The sequence below is a fragment of the Zalophus californianus genome, chromosome 4, assembly GCF_009762305.2.
Source record: "Zalophus californianus isolate mZalCal1 chromosome 4, mZalCal1.pri.v2, whole genome shotgun sequence".
In the NCBI taxonomy this organism is placed as follows: Eukaryota; Metazoa; Chordata; class Mammalia; order Carnivora; family Otariidae; genus Zalophus; species Zalophus californianus.
The window spans coordinates 154,074,451-154,089,165 of NC_045598.1; the positions used below are offsets into that span (position 1 = coordinate 154,074,451).

The following is a 14,715-nucleotide window of genomic DNA, read 5'->3' on the forward strand; positions in this document are numbered from 1 at the left end:
AAAAGAAACAGTCCACAAAACCAAAAGACAACCGACAGAATGGGAGAAAATATTTGCAAATGACATATCAGATAAAGGGCTAGTATCCAAAATCTATAAAGAACTTATCAAACTCAACACCTAGAGAACAAATAATCCAATCAAGAAATGGGCAGAAGACATGAACAGACATTTTTCCAAAGAAGACATCTAAATGGCCAACAGACCCATGAAAAAGTGCTCAACATCGCTCGGCATCAGGGAAATCCAAATCAAAACCTCAATGAGATACCACCTCCCACCAGTCAGAATGGCTAAAATTAACAAGTCAGGAAATGACAGATGTGTTGGCGGGGATGTGGAGAAAGGGGAACCCTCCTACACTGTTGGTGGGAATGCAAGCTGGTGCAACCATTCTGGAAAACAGTATGGAGATTCCTCAAATAGTTGAAAATAGAGCTACCATGTGATCCAACAATTGCACTACTGGGTATTTACCTCAAAGATACAAATGTAGGGATCCGAAGGGGTACGTGCATCCCAGTGTTTATATCAGCAATGTCCACAATAGCCAAACTGTGGAAAGAGCCAAGATGTCCATCGACAGATGATTGGATAAAGAAGATGTGGTATATATACACAATGGAATATTCAGCCATCAAAAGGAATGAGATCTTGCCATTTGCAACGACGTGGATAGAACTGGAGGGTGTTATGCTGAGTGAAATAAGTCAATCAGAGAAAGACATGTATCATATGACCTCACTGATATGAGGAATTCTTAATCTCAGGAAACAAACTGAGTGTTGCTGGAGTGGTGGGGGGTGGGAGGGATGGGGTGGCTGGGTGGTAGACATTGGGTAGGGTATGTGTTATGGTGAGCGCTGTGAATTGTGCAAGACTGTTGAATCACAGATCTGTATTTCTGAAACAAATAATGCAACATATGTTAAGAAAAAAGAAAAGAAGATAGCAGGAGGGGAAGAATGAAGGGGAGTAAGTCGGAGGGGGAGACGAACCATGAGAGAAGATGGACTCTTGAAAAACAAACTGAGGGTTCTAGAGGGGAGGAGGGTGGGGGGGATGGGTTAGCCTGGTGATGGGTATTAAAGAGGGCACATTCTGTGTGGAGCACTGGGTGTTATGCACAAACAATCATGGAACACTACATCAAGAACTAATGATGTAATGTATGGTGATTAACATAACAATAAAAAATATAAAAAAATAAATGAAATCAAGGGTCTGTTATCTAGAATATTTAAAGAATGCTTTCTACTTGATAACATGATGACAAAGAACAGTTAAAAAAAATAAAATGAAGACAAAGACCAGGGCTAAGATTTGAACAAACATTTACCAGTGAGGATGTTACTGGTCAGTAAGCACATGAAAAGGTGCTCATCATCATTATTCATCAGGGAAAAACAAAATAAAACATGAAGACAGTCCACTATACACTGATTAGATTGGTTGAAATAAAAACAATGAGCATTGTGAACCATCTAGAACCCTTTGTATTCTGTAGCTAGGAATGTGAAAATTACACAACTTTGGAAACAACTTGGAAATTCCTGAAAAAAGAATAACCTGCACTTAGCATATGACCTAGTCATTCCTCCCTAAGTTTTTCCTCAGAGAAACAAAAATATATGTCCATGCAGAGACTTCTCTACACAGATGTATTTGGCAGCTTTATTTTATAGCCTAAAACTGAACACAACCCAAATGTTCATCAATAGATGAATAATTACACACATTATGGCGTATCCATACAATATACTACTACTCAGGCAACATCGTGGAAGAATATTAATCACTATGCCAAGTAAAGAAACTTCTGGAGAAAATAGAAAAAATTTTTATATTCATAGTTTATGTTTAGTAGTAGCTTAATCCTTATATGATAGCTAACTGTTACCTGGAGGCATCTACCGGAGACCTTCTATTTTAGGAACTTATGAATGTCATTTTAGCCTTGAGAGGATTGTCCTACTCTACATGTTCTGGATAGCCATAGCTGTCCTAGCTGAGCAGAAATTTTATTACCATTGTTTAACCTGGGAAGCCACTATTAATCTTTTTTAATTTTTTAAAATTTTATTATGTTAATCACCATGCAGTACATCATTAGTTTTTGATGTAGTGCTCCATGATTCATTGTTTGCCTATAACACCCAGTGCTCCACGCAGTACGTGCCCTCTTTAATACCCATCACCAGGCTAACCCATCCCCCACCCCCCTCCCCTCTAGAACCCTCAGTTTGTTTCTCAGAGTCCATCGTCTCTCATGGTTCGTCTCCTCCTCCGATTTCCCCCGCTTCATTTTTCCCTTCCTACTGTCTTCTTTTTTTTTTAACATATAATGTATTTTCTGTTTCAGAGGTACAGGTGTGTGATTCAACAGTTTTACACAATTCACAGTACTCACCGTAGCACATCTTTTTAAAAAATTTTCTTTGAGATACTCAGTAGTATTGCGATTTCTGTGGAATCTTATTAAATGTAATGTGGCTCAAGCCTAGAGCTCTCTAATATCTTTATTGGACATCCACATCATTTGGAATTGAGCTCAGGTTTTATTGTTGTTTTTATAAACTGGTTCTAAACAAAGTCATCACCTAGATAGAGCTTAGTTTTGGTCTGGTGTTTCCTTCTCATGTCTCCTTCCTTCTTTTGTCATTACCTCCATCACCTGGCTCCCAGAGCCTCCTTGCTGCTGCTCTCCAAATACCAAGACCTTTCATTTTTGAGAAATAAATCGAGGCTGAATGAACCTCATGCCTCAAGAATCCCCTTACCCAAAATGTAATAATTTTTATCTATTCATTTAATTCCAACTTTGTCTTCTTCATAAGTCATTATAAACCAACTTCTGTTTATTACCAGCTTCTATAACCAAAGTTGATCACAGGATTGTTGGGAAGTTTATGTGAGTTATTTATGAAATGTTGTGAAAACACCTTGTGAACTCTGAAATGCTACATGAATGCCATTTTGTTAGTTTAGATTGACTCTAAACTATATAAAATGTGAGACCCTCTTTGTAGATTGTTATAAGTATCCCTGGTGGAATTTAGCAGTGTTCCCAAAGGGCTAGGAAGCCACAAAACACTTTGAAGAATCATTGTGTACTCAAAGATTTGGTAAAGAGTTAATACTATTTTATATCCTTGTGTGCCAGGTTAGCCTAAATTTTAGTGATTAAAAATGAGACTCCAGGGGCACCTGGGTGGCCCAGTTGGTTGAGTGTTAAACCCTTGATTTTGGCTCAGGTCTTGTCTCGTGGTTGTTAGTTCAACCCGTGTTGGGCTCCGTGCTAGATGTGGAACCTACTTAAAAAAAAAAAAAAAAATCCAAGTAAACCGCTTTCTTGTGAGTGGTTGCTTTAGTATAGGCTTCCAGACTCCCTCTGGATACTGTCAAAATTACAAAAGAAGATTTGATTTTTTTCCCCATGTGTAGAAAAATACTTACTGTGTACTGCAAGTCCAGTACTACATACCTAATCCAGAAATGAGGAAAACGAAGATGAATAAGATAAACACACTGTCCGGGGAGGGAGAATATTCTGTCTTTTCAAGGTCCTTCTAGGTGAATTAAGAATCAAATTGACATCAGACAGATTAACAGAAAATCAAATTTAATAGCATGTGCATGGGTTGAAAGACCTAAATGTGAGACAGGAAACCATCAAAAATCCTAGAGGAGAACACAGGCATACACATACAATGGAATAATACTCAGTCATCAAAAAGAATGAAATCTTGCCATTTGCATTGACACGGATGGAGATAGAGTCTATTATGCTGAGTGAAGTAAGTCAGTCAGAGAAAGACAAATACCATATGATTTCACTCATATGTGGAATTAAACAAAACAGATGAGCATGGGGTGGGGGTGGGAAGAGGGAGGCAAACCATAAGAGACCTTTAACTATAGAGAACAAACTGAGGGTTGATGGAGGGAGGTGGGTGGGGGATGGGCCAAATGGGTGATGGGCACTAAGAAAGGCACTTGCTGTAATGAGCACTGGGTGTTATATGTAAGTGATGAATCACTAAAATCTATTTCTGAAACCAATATTACCCTATATGTTAACTACCTAGAATTTAAATAAAAACTTGAGGGGTGCCTGGGTGGCTCAGTCATTAAGCATCTGCCTTCAGCTCAGGTCATGATTCTGGAGTCCTGGGATCGAACCCCGCATCAGGCTCTCTGCTCAGCAGAAAGCCTGCTTTTGCCTCTCCCACTCCCCCTGCTTGTGTTCCCTCTCTCACTGTGTCTCTCTCTGTCAAATAAATAAATAAAAATCTTTAAAAATTAAATAAATAAATAAATAAATAAAAACTTGAAACAACAAGAATAACGTGTGGGGAATCCACAAGAAATGGAAATTCCAAAGAAAGGCAAAATTAGGTGTGTATATATATATATGTCATCTTGGACTAAGGAGAAGGGATAGGGGTCTGGGGCTTCAGAGGAAAGGAATACAATTTATAGGAAGATGAAAAAGAATAAATGTTTAGTAAATTAATGTTTGCTGGGCCACTCAGAAACAATGGGACATAGAGGAATTTGATCAAACAGGCCTTGCTACATTCCTCCCTATCTACCATACCTCCTTCATATCATATTGTAGTTCTTTGTGGTCATAGTTCTCTTCCTGAAGCAGGTCCTTCACCTAAATTCTTTGAGGCAGTTGTGGGAGTAGGTAAAGAGCTTTTCCTGAATCTGCTGAATCTGTTTTGTTTGTTTGTTTGTTTTTTAAAGATTTATTTATTTGCCAGAGAGAAAGGGAGAGTACAAGCAGGGGGAGCGCCAGGCAGAGGGAGAAGCAGGCTCCTCGCTGAGCAAGGAGCCCAATGTGGGGCTCCATCCCAGGACCCTGGGATCATGACCTGAGCTGAAGGCAGACACTTAACCATCTAAGCCACCCAGGAGGCCCATTTTTTATTGTTTTTTAATTCGATATAATCTTCATGTCAGAGTGGCCCATTGTGGGGTGGCCTGCCCTTGGCCCATACAGCATGAAGAAGGCCATGCCTACACACATCCTAATGCAACTGTTGAAAGCCACAGATAAAGAGCAAATCTTGAAAGTATTATGAGAAAAATAACGCATTACGTGCAAGAGAACCAAGATTTGATTGTTAGTTTACTTCTCCTGAGTGTAAACGTCAGAAGAGCAACACCTTTAAATCGTGAAAAAAAAAAAATATAGCCCCTCAACACAAAATTCTAAATTAAAAAAAAAAAACATGTTTATGAATAAAGACCAAATAAAGGCATTTTCACATAAAGGAATCTATCACCAGTAGTACTGCACTATAAGAAATCCTAAAGGAAGTCTCTCAGGCTGAAGGGAAATGAAATTCAAGCGTCTTTTTAAATGTTTATTGGCCATTGCATTTGTGAATTGACAATTCATATTATTTACATACTTTTGTATTTTCCTGATTATTAATAAGGTTGAACAGTTTTTGAATGTTTATTGGCCAATGAATTTGTTTTATGAATTGATAATTTATATCATTTACTCAATTTTTCTATTAAATTTCTTAGCAATTTGAAGAGCTTCCCTTAGGCTCTATAGATACAAACCTTGTATTTGTAACACAGTTAATTACCTTTATGGCATCTTGTACCAAAAATGTTTAATCTTTCTTGATGAAATATATCTATAGGTCGATTTTTATTTTCTGGGTATCCTACCTTATAAAGAATATCATGGGCCCCTAAAATACATCCACATGCATCCTAAAATTTATCACTTATTTTTAAGATTAATGACTCAAAATAACCTTTTTTTTTTTCTTAATGGTTTCTCACTAATCCATTTGTTTTCTTTTTGTTTTTGTGAATGACAGTGCTTCTTGTTCTTTTTTGTGCCATGGACTTCTTTGAGAATCTGATAAATGCTGTGAGCCTGTTCCCTAAAACATTGTATATACCCACCAGATTTTGCATATGTTATCAGAAGCTTTGCAGAGTATTGATTTGTAGCCAGTACATAAGATTCTTGATTCCATTTTAAGGAAATAATTCCTTCATAAATACCATTTTTTTGTTTATTCATTAGAGTAATATCAGAAGTTTTGATACTGGTATATTAACTAATTTGATTCATTATTGCTTAGACACAAAACCTTCAAGTAGTTTATATATTTTAAAATAAAGGGCAAGCTCTACATGTAAGGCATGCCCAGATCAAATTCATTGTCATGTTAGACATTATTGTAAGTCTTTGTATCAACTATGGTGAACTAAACTATGTCATTCCTAGAACTCATTGCCATTCAAGGACCTTAGTATAAATACTTAACCCAGTTGAATATTCAGAGATTTTATTTCTAGGGGTGATTTTCATTAACCCTTCCCTTTAACTTAACTGTTTTACCGAAGTTACCCAATTCTCTTTAAAGTCTCTTTGACCTTAAAAATTGTATTTATTCTAAAATTAAAAGACCTTGTAGAATCCTATTTTTAATATAATAAATTTCAATTTTCCTTTAGCCAATAAATAGATATATTTTGTTTTCTTATAAAGGCATTTCTAGGAACGTAAAACCATATTTGCATTTTTGGGTTGTAAGTATGTGGAACTAGAGAAAGAATGGATTTATGTTTTTTATCCTGTTTATTCATAGTTTTTATTGCTGTAAAATTATGTTCAGTTTTCAGAAAGGCAGTGGAATTTGACATCACTGTGTAGGAACACAGCATTGGGTTTAGACAAAACTGGATTTGTAGTCTAGTACCGCTCACTCATTTTTAATTTTTCTGAGCCCCTGATTTTCATTTTTATCTTTAAGCAAAATTAGACTGGGTAAGAGTTATTATGCTTTATATGAAAAGGCTTTTAAATTTGGCAAAAACTTTTTTTTTTCTTTTTTGAAACTGAGTGCTAATGATTAGTGACGATCTGCATGCCAGATGAGCTAGCCTTTTTAAGTTTGTATTCACTTAGAGCTCTTTGGTGTTCACCATGATTAGTAATCTTGAAATTCCATTCCTGCTTGGTTTCCATTGAAATTGTGTATCCATGGTTTTCTTCTTCTATCTTTATGGTTACTCTTCTGACTCTCTCTCCTAATAACCTGCAAAGCGAGTTCTTCCTGCCTAACTGGATGGAACTTACTGTTGCCCCTATATCATTTCCTACTCTTGGCTATTGCTCTTGCTAGTCTTATGACTGGAATGGCCTTTTGCATCCACTTAAATTGCATCTATCCTTCAGGAATGTATCCCCTTGAGAATTAGCTCAGGCTCTCCAGTCCAATTAAGTCTCCTTTATGATTGGTTATAGATTAAGTGAGAAAGTGTATATGAATTAATTTTTAAACAGTAAAATATTACATTTTCAATATTCAGTAAGTTTTTGATACACAAGGTATTGTTGATAATCAGTCACCTTCAGAAATATACATAAAACCTCCTCACATGGTGCTCATTTTTTAGAGATTTTTAAAGTTTTATTGGGATATTCTTACATACAATAAGCTGCACATGTTTAAATTCTCTAATGCTATAAGATTTGATACATGAAACCATTCTCAGAATCAAGACAGTGCATCCATCCATCATCCTCACAAGTTTCTTTATGTTACTTTGTTATCCTCCATTACACTTCTTCCCCCATTCCAGGCAACTACTGATTCTGTCGTTATGGATTAATCGTCATTTGCTGAGATACTGTGTAGGTAGAATCACACAGTTGTATTCTGTTTCTCTAGCTCTCCTTTTTTTTCTTTTTTTAATTTTTTTGCCTAGCTTCTTTCATTCAGCACAATTATTTTGAGATTAAGCCATGTTTTTCATGAATCCATATTGATTTGCTTTTATTGATAGATAGCATTCTCTTGTATGGATATACTGGATTTTGTTTACTTGTGAACATTTGAGATTTTTTTCAGTTGTAGATTACAGAAAAAAATGCTATGAGCATCTGTATTCAGGTCTTTGTGCAGACATAGACTTTCATTTTTCTTGGGGAAACACTTAGGAGTGAAATGGTTGGATCATCTGGTGGGTGCATGTCTTTTTCAGAAGTCACCAAACTATATTCTACATTTTGCATTCCCATCAGTAAATGAGTTTCAGTTCTGCATCTTTGCCAATACTGGCATGGCTAGGCTTTTTAAAGTTAGCCATTTTAATAGGTGGGTAGTGGTAGCTCATTGTGGCTTGAATTGGCATAGTTTTCAGTATAGCTTGGAGGATAAGAGTTGAACGTTTATCTTTAAATTTTTAATTTTTTTAAAAACCTCTGAATTTGGCAAGTCTGAATTCTGTGATAGCAACTTTCTCCTTTGAAAATAAAAATATGTTTAAAGTTTACCTGTTTGCTTGGTGCATTAACTACGCAATGTACTTAGTGACTTTCATACACAATTACTTAAGGGTAATCGTTAAAGGAAATAAGAAATAGTGACAATAAAAGCATCAGTTCTCTTTTACGCCCTTAGAAGTATTTAGAACTTGTTTTCTTTGGTTTATGCTTTCCGTATTTGTCAGTTTTAATTGTTTAAGAAAAAGTAAAATAATCTTTTTGCAAACTATGGTTTGCAACAAAATTGTTATCTTTTTAGCGAGAACTTATTCTTGATTATGAAGGACAAAAGAATTTGAACTAAAATTTTTCTAAGAGGTTTTTTGTAAGATCTCTAGCCATTAGATTATTTTTTTTAAACAAAAAGAACTATAACCTGAGACTTGAGACTTCATCACACAAAAAGCAAGAGAAAACTGTAACCCAAGTACTGTTTTATATCAAATAAGGGTTGACAACAGTGTTTTTATGCATCTGTTCTGCCCACATAAGAAGCCAGCTTTATCATCTGGATGTGTCCTGGGGCTGAAACTTCTTATAAATATGAGAATTTCACTTTTTTTTTTTAATGGCAAGCAGAATATGGTATCCAGCTGTGGATTTGCTTATATATTTTGTTTGCATTTTTTTCCTTGGGCTTGTTTTATACAGTATATGGCAATATGTTGTCATACAAATTCCATGATTAATGCTTATTTATGAAATCTTATGTAAATATCTTAGAACTTAGTCAAACAATGTGCAAGTTAAACAGTTTTTTCTCTGAATATTGGAATGACAAATCCAAGGGGAATAGTAGGTTGGATAGTTTATGTTCTTTATCTATAGCAGAATCTCATATGTAACATTTTCCTTTTACTATTTTATGTTATATCATTCTTTTTCACTTTATTTTGCTGGGCAAGAAATCCTGTTTCAGTTTCATTCCTCAGAAAAATAAGAATTTAAATGTGGAAATAATGTAGAAATAAGAATGGTGATTATTTTATCTGTAATTAAATAATCATATTTACTAGTATCTATTTGCTATCTAATTCTGATACTGACCTCTGCTTAAGAGGCATTTCTTTGTATTTGTTCTGTTAGTCATATATTAAAAGCAATCCACTGTCCCATAATAAGCTGTTTTGTTAGCATTATTACCATGTTAACATGATTTTCCCACAAAAATGCTAACTTGCTTATACCACAGTATGAATATGTGGCAAACTTAAAGTATGAGTCAATTCGTTATATCTACTTCAAATTGAAATCATGATAAAATACTTAAAATTGTAAACTTGTTATATGAATTTTCTCTGCGTATCTCATCAGAATCATAGTACCATAAAATATTCATGATCATATGTATAATTATACTACATATAATATAATTTTATAGCATAGATTATAGATATAATATGATCAGTGGTACATTAATAGATTTTTGTTTCATATATTCTTATTTCCCTTGACTTGCTTTAATTCTCTCACAGGTAGTAATTTAGTTAACTGTGACCAGAAGTTGAAAGGCTTGTTTTCTCTTTTTTTTCTTTTCCTCCTGCTCAGGTGCAGCTCTTATATGAGCTAACCGAGATCATGAATAAGGTGTGGAATAAGATTCAGAGGAGAGGCAATCTCAGCCCTTCCTCCACCTTTCCGGAAACCTCGGCAGGGCCGGTTCCGGGTTCTCCAGTGAGAAGCAGTGTAGGCACAGCTCCACCAGACACCAGCACATGCAGCCCATCTGCTGACGTTGGAACTACTACTGAGGTAAGTGTTGCTGAAAAATGCTCTTGCCGCTGAAGGGTGACATATACCACAGAGTTCTGTATCAGGACTGAGAAGGAAGATGACCTCACTTCTGTGGAAGCTGGCAGGTTCCGAAGGCTCATGGGGAGCTGTGGTAGCAGTGGCTGTTTATTAGTGTTCCTTTTAGGTCTCAGGATTTTAATTACTTTCAGTAGGTAGTGGGGTAGTTCAGGACAGTGGGGGTTCTCTGAAATGGAAAAAACTGACACACAGTAAAGGTATGTTTCCTCAGAAGTATGGAAACTTAGAAACTGAGTGAAAAAGAGGCTCATGCTCCTTTACCCCTGCCCTCTTTGCCCCTACCCTTTTTGTAAACCACGATATTGTTATTATCTTGACATTAGTGGTTTTCAGTCTTGTCAGACCCAAAGTCCTCTCCTTCTCCCTCCTAGTCATAGAACCTTTCTTTTCATATCTCGCACCCTAACCTCACCCAATGTGCCAGTGCCCTTTTATAACAAATATTTTATAATGCCCCTTTACTCTCCTGAAATGAAAATAAAAAATGATATAATCCACATATACATGTAGTTTCAAAAATATCTGATATCGTAAATATAATTCAGGCTATAATAACATGTATTTCAATATATGTATAAATGCTCAGTCATGACTGTTAGAAGACCTAATGAAGTCGTCAGGTACATATAATTACTGTGAATGTGAGTGAGACAGGCTCGAGAAGGTCTGTATCCAGTATCACAAGTGGTACTGTTGTGGCATTATTTGTTGGTGGCATCACTTTCTGAAATAGTGGCAACCCTGGTAAAGTTTTGAACAAAATATTTATTCTTCTTTTCATTTCAGTAGTTATGTTTCTGGAACTCTTAGTGTAATAAAATTGTACAGAAATGCCAAAAAAAGAGTGTTTAGATCTAAAACTGAATTCAATTTTATTTCCAAATGTTTATACACAAAATTTTCACTTGTGTAATTTTCTATGAGCTAGGGAGCACCTGGGTGACTCAGTCGGTTAAGTGTATGCTTTCGGCTCAGGTCATGATCCCAGGGTCCTCAGATTGAGCCCCGTATTGGGCTCTGTGCTCAGTGGGGAGTCTGCTCCCTCTCCCTCTGCCCCCTCCCTGCCCTGCTCGTGCTCTCTTTCTGTCTCTCAAATAAGTAAACAAAATCTTTAAAAATAAGTTTCTATGAGATAGTTTTTGTTTTTCAGGACTGTCTTATTTATCATAGAACCTCTTGATTCCCCTACTCCAAACCTTTAAATGCCAGTAGTGATACCCAGTGATTGAGTTAGCCAAAACATCCTAATACATTTCCAAAACACACCCTAGAGGCTGAACTTGTCCATTGAGAACTACTAGAAAAGATAGAGGTAGAAGTTAAGTTTTTGCATAAAGATATCATTTGCTGTGGAAATAAAGTTATTGGCAAAATACAGAATTGGAATAAGAAGCAAGTAAAGGAGATTTTTTTTTTCAAACAAATCAGTAAAGGTAATCAAACTCCGTTAAATGGGCATTATTTTTTACTTGCTTTGAGGCTCTAACACATGTTAGAATAGACCTATTAGCAGCACAAGCAACTTCTCTATCCCTGCTCATTCTAAATTCTGAGAAACACGGTGACCTGAGTGATGGGTATTACTTTTCTCACACCTCCCCCCACCCAAATGAGGCATAGGTCAAGAATCTAGAAATGTGCCATTATGAGGTCAATGGGGCATACCCCTTCTAGGATAAAAGCAGTGAGTTCTTTCTTGGAGATTCCAAATGTTCCTAGAATACAAAAGCTCCTACAGTTTAAAACAACAACGACACTATATTGAATGCAGTAGTGTCCAAACTTGGTTAACCAAAGACTCTTTTTTTCTACATATTAACATTGCACAGAATACACTTTGTGAAATATTTTGGAAGAGTAATCAAAGCTTGGGGTGATAAATTGCTAGACAAAGGATAGGACAAGTGAAATTGATAAATGAAGTTAAATCATAGAGACATTTCACTGGCAGAAAGGAGAGTGTTCCATTAAACAATTGTTTGCTAGGTACTTTATTTACTGGGATGTCCAAATAAACATGACTACCTGTTTTGGGGAGTGTTTTCTTGTTTTAGAAATAAACATTTAAAAAACATTGTAAGACCAGTAAAGACAACACTCTCATGGAATGGTCCCATCTGTTGCTCATGCATCTAGGGACTACCATTCGCACAAAGTACAGTATAACCTACACAAAAGGACATGGTGGTCTTGATATAAGATGTAATAGAGATGAACATGCCCTGTAATTGTAGGAGTATGATTAACAAATTTATTCTGTGGGATCTGTGGGGATTTTGCGGAGAAAGTGACATTTGAGGTGGATCTTAAAAAATGAATATGACGCTAGTAACAATTTTGTTGTTGTAGGTGTATTATAATATAAGCTAGAAGATTGATGTCTTCATTAGCCAAAATGGGGAAATTAACAAAGGGGAGGTTTTTTTCATAAAAAGAAATTAATTTTGATTTTAATAATAAATACATTACTGCAATTACTTTAAATTTAGAATGTTGAGGATTCTTTCTGATTGAATTGTAAACATAAACAATGAAAATGCTCCCTAGTGGATTTATTAGTTTTGTGTTAGATATGGGTTTAATCTGATCTGTGTGAAGAAGATCTATAAATGAAAGAATCTTACTGCAGAAAATTCATTTATTGGAGGACCATGTAACAGACTTTTGGAGGAAAAAGTGGCAACTATTTCTAAAATGTACCATCTTGTTTACATAGAGTGATCATGAAAAGAGGTGAGTAGTCCAATATGGATTTGAAACCTACAATTACTTGTGAAACTTGTTCTCGGGGAAATATCTTAAAATAATTCAGCTGCTTTATTTTCCATAAATGGCAGGAAGATTTTTGTGAAGACTGTTATAATATGATAACCAGTGTTAGGGCTGAATCTAACTTTACAAATTAGAAGGTGTCTGTGTATTAAATATTTAATGTTTAATTTCTCTCCTTGCTCTCAAGAAAAGAGTTACCTGGAGATCAAGGTTAACTATGTATCCCCCTTTGAGATCAGCCAGTAAATGTTTAGATTTACCCCTTTGAGAATTAGCCAGTAAATGATGACATCTGAAACTACAATCCTTGTTTTCTCCTATGTGTATGGATGGATGCTCCATCTATGACTCAATCTGTGGTTTAATTTATCCAGAATTCAAAATTTGTGCCCAAGTTTTTGTTTCTGATGTCTCTTTGTTTATTGTGCTGCTAGAATTATGTGTAATGATCTTTGTAATTTTCATTACTTTAGAGTTCTAGCATATTAGGTATCTTACTATGATCCTTTGAATTACATTTTAAAAATATTTTTGTAATTTTGATGAATTTGCCTGTATATTTAAATATGTTACTGAATGGAAATAAAACCTTGTTCTCTCACTGGAGAAACTACTTAATAAATGGGGGCTAGGGAGGACAGTGAGGAGAGTGTACACATATATTTTGTGTTAATCCATTTTAAAAGCCTTTCTTCCTATTTGAACATGGCATTCCTGGAAAACTGTAGCATCCCTTTGCTCCTCTTGGTAATCATCGTCCTAATAATCTTTTGATTCTAAAAAGACATTCTGTGAACAATACTACCATGTAAGCAACAGAACTCTCTGTGTACAGATTTAAGTATAAATTTTGTGGTTAGAGCAGTGCTTCCCTACCTTTTCATGTCAATGCATATATAGAAATTGATATTCGTGTATGAAGTAATCAAAAATTTCTAAGTTATTGAAAGTCGCATTTACCTCAGATCCTATCCAAAGACTCTGAAAGCCAAGGGATCTATGTCTCAGCATAGTTGTGACACATCCCGTGGTGTTTCCACACACTAATTAGGAAGCTCTGAGTTTACTCTTAAAATTTTTGTTTTTGCCCCAGTAACAAGTTCTTGATAGATTTAGATAAAATTGTTACATTGAAATTGTTGTGTAATTATATTCTACCCTCCTCTCTCATTATAACAAAATAGTAGTATTATAAAAGCATAGGGCAGTTGTGATACACCATTTAATTATTGTGACAGGCTCTTCTTCATACACCCAGGGCTAAGAAGAAAATTAAAAGTTAAATTGAAATGACATAATTATTTAATCCAAAATAGGTTTTAGAAAATCTATTATCAAGTTTCATGAAGTATTTGACTGACTACTTGACTGCTAGTTCTGAGTAAATCCCAGTATTCTCTTTCTCTTTACAAGAGCTGGGAACATAAAAGGCATACCCTTGATTAAACTGAAAATGTTGCCATTGAATTATTTATATATATATAAATATGCCTAAACTCAGGGCCTAATGCAAAAATTTTATGAAGGAGATTTACATTAGCTTTATATTTTGGAGTACCCTCTAAACTGAGTACTTTACAAGCATTATTTCTTTTAATTCTCAAACCAGTGTTATGAGGTGGGTAATATTATCATTTCCTTTTTATACTGAAATATTTATGTCTACAGAAGTTAAGTAATTTGCTTGCGGTCAGAGAGAATAAGTGGCAAACCTGAAATGAAAGTTTCTGCATTTTGACTCAAGTCTCTAATGTATACTATCATATGAATTATGGGACACAGTGCATTGATAAATCTTTTTTAAGTAAATTGTTGCCACT

The 14,715-nt window shown here is 35.3% G+C and overlaps 1 protein-coding gene across 3 annotated transcripts in view; it reads left to right on the forward strand.

The window, feature by feature from the left end:
- The window catches only part of VPS13B (vacuolar protein sorting 13 homolog B), a 752,513-nt gene that overhangs the window by 394,279 nt on the left and 343,519 nt on the right, over nucleotides 1-14,715 (forward strand). For all 3 annotated transcript variants that reach the window (XM_027594446.2, XM_027594522.2, XM_027594354.2), the window contains exon 25: nucleotides 9,860-10,063. In XM_027594446.2, coding sequence (XP_027450247.2) covers nucleotides 9,860-10,063 — 204 coding nt within the window. The remainder of the gene's footprint in view (nucleotides 1-9,859; nucleotides 10,064-14,715) is intronic.